Source organism: Pogoniulus pusillus, chromosome 14 (genome assembly GCF_015220805.1).
Source record: "Pogoniulus pusillus isolate bPogPus1 chromosome 14, bPogPus1.pri, whole genome shotgun sequence".
NCBI classification, from domain to species: domain Eukaryota; kingdom Metazoa; phylum Chordata; class Aves; order Piciformes; family Lybiidae; genus Pogoniulus; species Pogoniulus pusillus.
This window is the reverse complement of record NC_087277.1, coordinates 3463384-3474173: the sequence shown is the minus strand read 5'-3', so window position 1 is coordinate 3474173 and position 10790 is coordinate 3463384. Positions and strand designations below refer to the sequence as shown.

At 51.3% G+C, this 10790-nt stretch overlaps 1 protein-coding gene across 1 annotated transcript; it reads left to right on the top strand.

Moving 5' to 3' along the window:
• Positions 1 to 3087: 3087 nt before the first annotated feature.
• ABRA (actin binding Rho activating protein) lies at positions 3088 to 9566 on the top strand. Its single transcript, XM_064153947.1, has 2 exons — positions 3088 to 3821; positions 9089 to 9566. The coding sequence occupies exons 1-2, from the start codon at positions 3088 to 3090 to the stop codon at positions 9564 to 9566; spliced, it is 1212 nt and encodes a 403-aa protein (XP_064010017.1).
• The last annotated feature ends 1224 nt before the right edge of the window (positions 9567 to 10790 follow it).

Below are 10790 nucleotides of genomic sequence, written 5' to 3'. Positions count from 1 at the left end.
CAGAGAAGGGCAGCAAGGCTGGGGAGGGGCCTGGAGCAGAGCCCTGTGAGGAGAGGCTGAGGGAGCTGGGGGTGTGCAGCCTGCAGAAGAGGAGGCTCAGGGCAGACCTCATTGCTGTCTACAACTCCCTAAAGGGAGGCTTTAGCCAGGTGGGGTTGGGCTCTTCTGCCAGGCAAGCAGCAACAGAAGAAGGGGACACAGTCTCAAGTTGTGCCAGGGCAGGTCTAGGCTGGATGTTGTTAGGAAGTTGTTGGCAGAGAGAGTGATTGGCATTGGAATGGGCTGCCCAGGGAGGTGGTGGAGTCACTGTCCCTGGAGGTGTTGAAGCAAAGCCTGGATGAGGCACTTAGTGCCATGGTCTGGTTGATTGGCTAGGGCTGGGTGTTAGGTTGGACTGGATGATCTTGGAGGTCCCTTCCAACCTGGCTGATTCTATGATTCTGCTAAACCTGCTAAGCACCAAAAGCTCCCATTCCTGATTTGCCTTAAAATGCTACCAAAATAAATGTTTGCTGACAGCTGCCTCCTGATCAGTTTGCATGAGCAGACCTCTCAGTGCCAGTTCAGTTATGATGCAGTTTGTGATAGCTGAGATTGTACAGTACACAGAGGTGACACATGTCTTTCTAAAATAAAAGTATGAGCAAATATCTAACAACAACCCTAACTGCCATGATGTCATCAGTTTTGAAGAGGAAATGACCCCAGAGATTAATGAGGAATTCTGCCTAGAAGCCATTGGTATGATATAGTCTTATATTATTAAACAAGACCTAGATATGATCTAACCTACTTCAAACAGACCAGACTTTAAGAAGAGGGGAGAGAGAGAGAGAAAATAAGGCAGTGTACCAAGAGTCCATATTTATCTCTGGTGCAATACCATGGGAGCCAAGAGGATTCCTTGAAGTTCAGTGTGCCCCCGAGCATCACATGGCAAGCGCCACAGATCATCCTGTAAGCTCCAAGGCATGACAGACAGAAAAAGCAATGCCATTTTCTGTTCCTATTTAGGAAACATCACACCAAGAAGTAAGCTCCCACGGGACCATATCTCAAGAAATGTCTCTTTATTGTTATGTAACAGCAATTATGGAATTAACCAGTTCTACAAATCTGGATATCACCATCCCTGGAGGTGTTCAAGCAAAGCCTGGATGAGGCACTTAGTGCCATGGTCTGGTTGACTGGACAGGGCTGGGTGCTAGGTTGGACTGGATGAGCTTGGAGGTCTCTTCCAACCTGGTCAATTCTAGGATTCTGTGATCACCCTGGAAGTGCTCTGGGCTGGAGAAATCACCTTCTAGGAAATTCAATGCTTTCTGACACAGCAAACCTCATTCTGCTGTAAATAATGCAGAAATAGAGTCCTGGAATTGTCAGGGCTGGAAGGGAGCCCAAGCATCATCTAGATCCAACCCCCATGCCATGGGCATATAGAAATGTACAAGTCAACACCAAGTTTTTCATGCAGCCCTCTTTGAAAAGCAGATAGGAATTCAACAGGCTGTATTTCATGGCTTTCCAAATCCCAAAACTAGACCACAACCTCATCTGACCAAGTCAGGATTATGATAATCATAGAATCAGCCAGGTTGGAAGAGATCTCCAAGCTCATGCAGTCCAGCCTAGCAACCATCCCTAGGCAATCAAGTAGACCATGGCACGAAGTGCCCCAGCCAGGCTTTGCTTCAACACCTCCAGGGACAGTGACTCCACCACCTCCCTGGGCAGCCCATTCCAATGCCAATCACTCTCTCTGCCAACAACTTCCTCCTCACGTCCAGCCTATACTTCCCCCTGCACAACATGAGACTGTGTCCCCTTGTTCTGTTGCTGGTTGCCTGGCAGAAGAGCCCAACCCCAGCTGGCTACAGCCTCCCTTCAGGTAGTTGTAGATAGCAGTGAGGTAGTAATAATAATAAGCCCCACAGCAGAGGTAGCCATTCCTTGTGCTCAGTGCTGACACCAAACACCACAGAGTTCCCAGACCCCCCTGGAGGTACCTTTTAGAGAGATGGGCATTAATAGATAATGCCTGGGAGGACAGCACATAAACACCTTTTAAAAATTAACAAACCTGCATTAGCTTGGGCAGAGGAGCAATAAGGAGAAATCACCTAACACCTTTACTTTAGAAAGTGCACCCAAAAGTTTCTTATTCCCAGCCTGCTTCTGCCATTGCACTGCGTGAGGAGGGACACTATTCACTTGTGATGATCAGAGGTCTCTGCTCTGGCCATAGCTGTCAGTGGCTCTCAGCACTTAGAAATTCATCAGTTTCAGACACTCTGTTCTAGCATGAATGACCCAAGTGCTGCACCTCCAGTAGAACCAGACCCTTCCCAGCAGAGAACTGAGCAGCCCCGTGGAAGGAGGGCCTAGAGGAGCTGTCTATTTCCCACTATTTGCAAGAGGAGCAATAAGGAGAAATCACCTAACACCTTTTCTTTAGAAAGTGCATCCAAAAGTTTCTTATTCCCAGCCTGCTTTTGCCTTTGCACTGCAAGAGGCACTTAGTGCCGTGGTGTAGTTGATTGGACGGGGCTGGGTGCTAGGTTGGACTGGGTGAGCTCGGAGGTCTCTTCCAGCCTGCTTGATTCTATGATGAGGGACACTATTCATTTGTGATGATCAGAGGCCTCTGCTCTGGCCACAGTTGTCAGCAGCTCTCAGCACTTAGGCATTCAGTAGTTTCAGGTGCTCTGTTCTAGCACAGAACAAGAAGACTCTTCCCAACAGAGAACTGAGCAGCCCCACGGAAGGGGGGGGGGGGGGGGGGGGCTAAAGGAGCTGTTAATTTCCCACTATTTGCAGTGCAGATCTGTGCCACCCTGTTCACATCATACATCATTCAGCTGCTGTGATGAAACGCGAGCCTGCATCTCAAAAAAAAAGCCCTGGCTAAGAGGGGAGGATACTCTATCTCTGTGAGAAGTGCTTCGCATACTTTCCACGGGCACAGCCCGCTCCTGCTGCTATTTAAATCTCTGTGGCTCTCTTTCGGGAGGTTATCACTTCGGGCAGCTCATTCAGAAGGCGCTGAGCGCAGGAAGGGGGCAAGGCAGCATGGCAGCGGACAGCAGCATGGCAGCGGACAGCAGCGCGGCTCCCCAGCGAACGCCGAGCGCTGCCCCTCTCAAGAGGGCTGTCCACAAGATACGCATGGCCAGCCTGGTGGTCAGCGTGGCACAAGGCTGGCAACAGTGGGCCTCTGACCACCACGCAAAGCAAGCCCAGGAGCCCTCTGGATGGGTGCCCAGTGCGGAAGGCTCATCGGCTGAGCCCGCAGAGGAGAGAGCCGTCGAAAAGCAGCCGCTTCCACCTGCCACGAGGGGCCAGGGAAACGAAGGCGACAAACCGGAGGTGATGAGAGATGCAGAAAAGAATGCAAGGGAGTCAGATGAAGCCCTCAAGAAGTTCAGCATCAAAAGCAAAGAGGTGACCAAAACTGTTGTAAGCAAAGCCTACGAACGAGGAGGTGATGTCAGCCTCCTCAGTGAAAGGTACGAGAACAACAGCAGCAGCCCAGGGACAACCAAGCTCAACGAACCAAACGCCATCGACAGGATGCTCAGCAGCAGGCTGTCTCCCACCATCAGGAGGAAATGTTCTAACGTGGTGTCAGAGCTGACCAAGGGCTGGAAGCAGGTGGAACAAGAGGACAGAGAGGCGGCTAAGGGAGACCTGTTGCTCAAGTCTCAGGAGGACAGCCTGGACGCAGAGGACAGTGGCTATGGGGAAGCGGAGGACAAGCTGGAGCAAGACGACAGCGACCGAGAGGTGCCAGCTGTGAGGATTAAACGACCTGTGCCACCTCTGTAAGTAAATGGCCTCAAGCTAAGGCTGGGAAGGGTTTGATTGGACATTAGGAAGAAGGTTTCCACAGAGAGGGATGGGAATGAGCTGCCCAGAGAGGTGGTGGAGTCACCCAGCCTGGATGTGTTTAAGGGTGGTTTGGATGCGATGCTTATGGCTATGATTTAAGCTGAATCTTGCAGAGCAGGGTTCTAGGCTGGACTTGGTGATCCTGAGGGGCTTTGCCAGCCTGCACGTCGCTGTGACTCCGTGTGTAAAACGTCTCTGTCGCTTTATCACAAGTGGGCAGCAAACCCTGACAGAAAAATCACAGTAACTAAAAAAAAAATGCATCCAGGAAACCCTTCACACCTCTCTGTGTGCCAGAGCCAGTCAACAACTTCTGACTTGGGACAAGGAGCAGTGGATGGAAGCTGCAGCACAGGAGGTAACACCTCGGCACATAAGGGAACTTCTTTACTGGAAGGGTCCCAGAGCACTGAAACAGGCTCTCCAAAGAGGCTGTGGAGTCTCCTTCTCTGGAGCCTTTCCAGGCCTGTCTGGATGTGCTTCTGTGTGACCTGTACTAGATTGTATGGTCCTGCTATGGCAGGGGGGTTGGACTTGATGATCCCTTTGGGTTCCTTCCAACCCCTAACATCCTGTGAGCCTGTGATCCAGCCTCAGACTTTGTGTAACACACACACACACACATATATACATATCAATATATCATAGACACAGGAATTTATCATTGGGAAATGTTACTTACCTTTAATTTTCACGCTGGATTTACTGGTCCACCAAAAATCACTGTTGCTTCTGTGATGGTTTGGGTGTTCCCTGCCCCCCCACACTTAAGAAAATCACCCAGACTAGGCTCAGCTGAGCTGGAAATTAGAATGAGGCTTTATATTTACAGCTTAGCACAATATCCAAGCAGGTATTTACAGTATCTACAGCTATAGACAGAAATATGCAAGTTAAAAAGTACTACAGAAGCACAACAGCCCTCCCAGAAACCAGAGACCCCAGGAGGGGCTCCCAACCACCCTTCCACCTCCTTTCCACCCCTCTACCTTATGCTAGACTTTGCTTTATATTCAAGGTGAGTCTGGAGACTTAGCTGGGGAGTTAGGAAGCAGAGGATTGGTTGCACAGGCAGCAGGTTAGAGAGAGAAGTGCAGGCAGCCAGAGCCAGCGAGAGCATCTCTGTTGCCTATATTTTTGTTGTTCTTACACATCTCAGCAAGCCTATGAGTGCAGCAGCCATCACCTTTGTTTCCTTCTCACAGCCTAGCATCCAATTCTTCTCACTAAAATATTCCAGCTAGCTTCAAACTAGCACAGTCCTCTTTGCTTGCTGAGAGCATCAGGTATTTATGCCTATGAAATAAGGCTCTCCAGAGCCTTCTCATGTCTGAAGAGGGCTCCTTAATCCTTTAGTCCCTATTACAGAATAACAATTTTCAGCTCTTCAAAAGCCTGCAGCTATTTATCTATTTCAGCAAATATTAGGTCTAAAGCAACACAGTTGACCACTAATACTTCCAAATACTAAATTGCAAATATTCCCAGGAATTAGTTGCAGAGCATGTCCAAACTAGACACCACAGAAACTACTTTTAAGTAGCTCTTACCAAAAACTGGGCTCCCAGCTTCTATTTAGAAGTGTTTCACGGCTTTGGAATCCATGAATGCAAAGAACAGAAACATTCACAGGAGCTTGGCTCTCAGACACACACTAGAAAGCATCCAAGCCTGCCTCAGCATCTGCAGGACTGATTTAAGACATGCTCCATGTTACAGATCATCTGTCAAAAAGGAGCATCAACAGGTTCTTCAAACTGGAAGTCTCTCTTTGAGTACAGCCACAAGGGGTGGGGTGGAGGGAAGTAGGTTAATTGATTATACCCTGGAAGCAGCAGCTCTTGACACACAGATCTCCTCTGTGCCTGTAAACTGGTTAAGGGAAGCAGAATCCTTTACTTACCTAAGGAGTTATTACAGGTTCTGCTTAAAAGTTTGAGTTCAGTAGCAAATGGATAGTGTTGGACAGTGTTGAGTAATACTTCTTTCAGTAGGAGGCTCATGCTTGAGGACCATTACGTAACAGCAGGCAGCTGGTAAATTTGGAGCCCAGGTAGTAAACAAGCAGTGCTCAACCACGGTCATGCAGTCATTAAGAAGCCTCCCAGAAGAGCAAAGGAACAGCACAGGCTGGTAGGAACTCTCCAGTTTCCTTTCCCAGAGACCTCCAGCAGAATCATGTTTCCAGTAGACAGCTAGAACCAGTTGTGCTGTGGCCAGACTGGCCAAAGGGCAGATGCCAAATTCATCACTCTGTTGGTAAAAGAGCAAAAGTTCCACAGGTCCAATGCTGCGAGATGGAAAACTGCAGGCAGCTGCTAAGGACACAACAGGCTGTTTGCTACAGCTTTCTGCTCTACAGACTTGGTAATGCCCCAGAATCATTGGCTGGAAGGGACCTCCAAAGCTCATCTGGTCCAGCCCCTCTGCAGAGCAGGATCACCCAGAGCAGATCACACAGCAACACATCCAGATGGTTCTTGAATAGCTCCAGAGAGGGAGACTCCACAACCCCCCTGGGCAGCCTGTGCCAGTGCTCTGTCGCCCTCACAGGGAAAAAAAGTCTTCCTCAGGTTGATGTGGAACCTCCTGTGCCTCAACTTCCACCCATTGCCCCTTGTCCTGGCACTGGGCATCACCCAGCAGAGCCTGGCTCCAGCCTCCTGCCACTCACCCTGCACATATTGATAACCATGCATGAGGTCAGCCCTTAGTCTCCTCTCCAAGCTCCCAGCCCCAGCTCCCTCAGGCCCTCCTCCTGAGGAAGATGTTCAACTTCCTTAATCATCTTTGTGGCTCTGTGCTGGACTCTCTGCAGCAGCTCCCTGTCCTTCTTGAGCTGGGGGGCCTAGAACTGAGGTCTTCTCTTCTCCAGGCTGCAGACCCCTAACTCTCTCAGCCTGTCCTCATAGCAGCCCTCTCAGAATCTTGGTGGCCTCCTCTGGACTGGCTCAAACACTTCCATGTCCTTCTTGTGCTGGGGGCTGCAGAACTGCCCCCAGGACTGCAGGTGGGGTGTGAGGAGAGCAGAGCCAAGGGGCAGAATCCCCTCCCTTGCCCTGCTGCCCACACTGCTCTTGCTGCAGCCCAGCACAGGGTTGTGTCTGGGCTGCACTCACACTGCAGGCTCCTGTTGAGCTTTGCATCAGCCCAGACCCCCAGGTCCTGTTCCTCAGGACTGCTCTCAGCCATTCCCCACCCAGCCTGGAGCTGTGCTTGGCATTGCCTTGATCCAGATATAAGACCTCACACTTGGCCTTGTTGAATGCCCTGAGGTTGGCCTGGGCACACCTCTGCAGCCTGCCCAGAGCCCTCTGGATGGATCCCTGCCCTCTAGCAAGTTCAACAGTGCCACACAGCTTCTATATTCCCTCTTTCAACAGGCTCAGTAGAACACTAAGGAGTGTCCCAGCAGCAGGGAAACAACATTTCTGCAGCCCTGCAGCCCCCTGCTCTGTTTTGCTAACTGCGCTTTGGCTCCCCAGCATCACTGCTAACATTCAGCTGACATTGCTGGGGAGGTCTCAGAGCAGCCTTCTGGGGAGTTAAAATGTTAGAAAACAAATGACCTTGGCACAGCCAGAGCACAACACAGTCCCTGGCCAAGCTCTGCACAGACACAAGGGGAGGATGTGAACAGCACAACGCCTAGCTCAGACTATCTGTAGCTCCTCCACAACGGGCGAGATTGGCCACTGGAGGAAAGACCAGCAGCAATTTGTCTGTCTGGAGCCATCCAACAGCATGATGTTGCTACGAGCACAGACACACACGAACAATAACCTGTGAAGCCTCTGGAGGGCTTCTGTCATCCTCTGACCTTGACGAATCCCAGCTGCCCTGCCTGTCAGGGTGATGCCCTGACAGTAGGAATGTGAACTTTGGGTTTCAGAACTTAAAAACACATGAGCATAGCCACAGCTACTACACTTGATTAGCTCCTTGTTGTGGCTTTATGCATCAACAGCTAGCACAGGGCAGAGATTTTTCCAGACATTACCCTCTTTCTTTTTTTTTCCCCAGTCAAGATGAAGCTGGGGAGGGGCCTGGAGCACAGCCTGTGAGGAGAGGCTGAGGGAGCTCAGAGGAGGAGGCTCAGGGCAGAGCTCATTGCTGTCTACAACTACCTAAAGGAAGGCTGCAGCCAAGTGGAGTTGATCTCTTCTCCCAGGCAAACAGCACCAGAACAAGGGGACACAGTCTCAAGCTGTGCCAGGGCAGGTCTAGGCTGGATGTTAGGAAGAAGTTCCTGCCAGAGAGAGTGATTGGCATTGGAATGGGCTGCCCAGGGAGGTGGTGGAGTCACCATCCTTGTTTATAAACATCTGAGGGCTGGGGGTCAGGAGAAGAGGGGGGACAGGCTCTGCTCACTTGTTCCCTGCAACAAAACAAGGGGCAATGGGTGGAAGCAGCACAGGAGGTTCCACCTCAACATAAGGAAGAACTTCTTTACTATAAGGGTCCCGGAGCACTGGCACAGGCTCCCCAGAGAGGCTGTGGAGTGTTCTTATCTGGAACCCTTCAAGGCCTGTCTGGATGTGTTCCTGTGTGACCTGAGCTAGATTGTGTGGTCCTGCTCTGGCAGGGGGTTGGGCTCAATGATCTCTTTGGTGCCTTTCCAACTCCTAACATCCTGTGAGCCTGTTCATCAAAATGGGCTCAAACCTGGGCTGGAGGGTGAGGTAGCAGAGATGAGATCAAGCTGTGACCAGCAAGTTCGGTTCAAGTCCAGGCACCTGGGCTCTGAAGAGCCACTTCAGGAGTGGTGAGCTCATGCCACCTGGTGGCTTAGCATCCCACCTGGAACCAGGAGTTGGAGGAAGAGCACAGCAGCAGAACTGAGGCACCCAGGGACAGAAGGAGAGGAGAGTCTCAGACTGTGCCAGGGCAGGTTTAGGCTGGACATTAGAAAGAAATTCTCTACGGAAAGAGTGATTGGAGGAAGTTGTTGGCAGAGAGAGTGCTTGGCACTGGAAGGGGCTGCCCGGGGAGGTGGTGGAGTGGCTGTCCCTGGAGGTGTTCAAGAGCAGGCTGGGTGAGGCACCCAGTGCCATGGTTTGGGTAATTGGAAGGGTTAGGTGGCAGTTTGGGCTGGATGATCCTAGAGGTCTCTCCCTGCCTGCTGAACTCTGCGATGCTGTGACTCGTGTTAGGTGGAGCAGATCCTGCAGAGCTCCCACACCCGTTTTGTTTTGTCCAGCTCCAGCAGAGCAGGCCAGGAGGCAGGCAGCAAAGCCGCCAGGAGGTGCAGCGTGGTGAGGGGCCTGAAGGGCAGGTGGCAGGAGTGGGCCGAGCAGCACATGGCCGCGCAGAGGCTGAACCCCTTCAGCGAGGACTTCGACCGGGAGCTGGCCATGGCCTCGCGCCTGCACAAGGGAGACGAAGGCTACGGCCGGCCCAAGGAGGGAACCAGGACGGCCGAGAGGGCCAAGCGAGCCCAGGCCCACATCCACCGCGAGATCAGGGAGCTGTGCCTCATCATCGAGTCCATGGCCCGGCCGCGGCCCGACGGCAAGGTGCAGGTGAGCTTCGGGGAGCTCTTCGAGCGGTACGTGCGCATCTCGGACAAGGTGGTCGGCATCCTGCTGCGCGCCAGGAAGCACGGGCTGGTGCACTTCGAGGGGGAGATGCTGTGGCAGGGAAGGGATGACGACGTCCTCATCACTCTGCTGAAATAGGCGGGCTGCAAACGGAACAGCTTGCTCTGGAGAAACAAGAGCAAGAATGGCAGTCTCCCTCCACGTCTCCCTCCACGATGCCGTAGGTTTTTGCGTTAAGCCCATGAGGGACCTTGGTCTCTGTAGCTTTTTAAGGGCGTCTGGGGTCACCTGAACCTCTCAAACCCTGGCAACGCTCCCACTGCAAGGCTCCCCTCCAAAGAAAAGGCAGTGAACAGTTTCCTAACTACGTCTTTGAGAACTAATGCAAGCAGCCACACGGATTTGCCCCTGGACCAGGAGGCTTGCCAGGATATCCACTGCATTGCTACCTGAGAAAACAGAGAGGGAAAATAAACTGTATCCAATCTAAGCAGCTGCCCAGAAAAGACCCACAGCAGTTAAGTGCAAATCAACCCCAACTTTTACATGTTCCTACATTTAAGAACTTCCAAACTACTTAAACTGGCACAGCAGGGATAAAGATGTCATGCCAAAGGAGCAGCTGAATGACAGCATCGAGTCAGACCAAGGATTTGATCTGTGAAAGAGATCCCATGCACACATTTCCTAATTAATTAACCTAAAGGCACATCCTAGTATTTTTATTGGCACACAGCCTCAGGGAGCCCCTATTAATGACAACTACTACTGCAGAGTTATCCTGCAGCCGCTGCTGACGTGGCTTTTTCTTCCATCCCACACACACAAACCAAGAATCCTTCTTTTCATAAGTGAGGTTTTATAGTCAATGCATTTGCAGCTGGAATGGGCTGCCCAGGGAGGTGGTGGAGTTGTCGTCCCTGGAGGTGTTCAGGCAAAGCCTGGCTGAGGCACTTAGTGCCATGGTCTGGTTGTCGAGGGCTGGGTGCTAGGTTGGACTGGATGAGCTTGGAGCTCTCTTCCAAGCTCTATGATTCTATTTCTAGAACTAATTTATTTGTGTTGTGTGCAGTGCTGTAGACACTGGAGAGAAAACACCCAACAGAACGTAAGGCAGAAGGAGGTTTTGAACAGCCAGCCACAGATAAAAGCACCTCCTTTGCAACGCTGGTTCATAACTAAGAGCAGCTAACTCAAAGGAAAATGGGGCCTCATATTACTGAGCAGCCTAAGTTGATAGCATTCGCTGTCAGAACTGTTCTGATGTCAGTGAAAGAACATACTACAGCCCAGGTGAGGCTGAAGAGGAGTAAAAACTAAGGAACTAACACTTCTAGGTCTTAAAACCTGTGTTCTGCACAA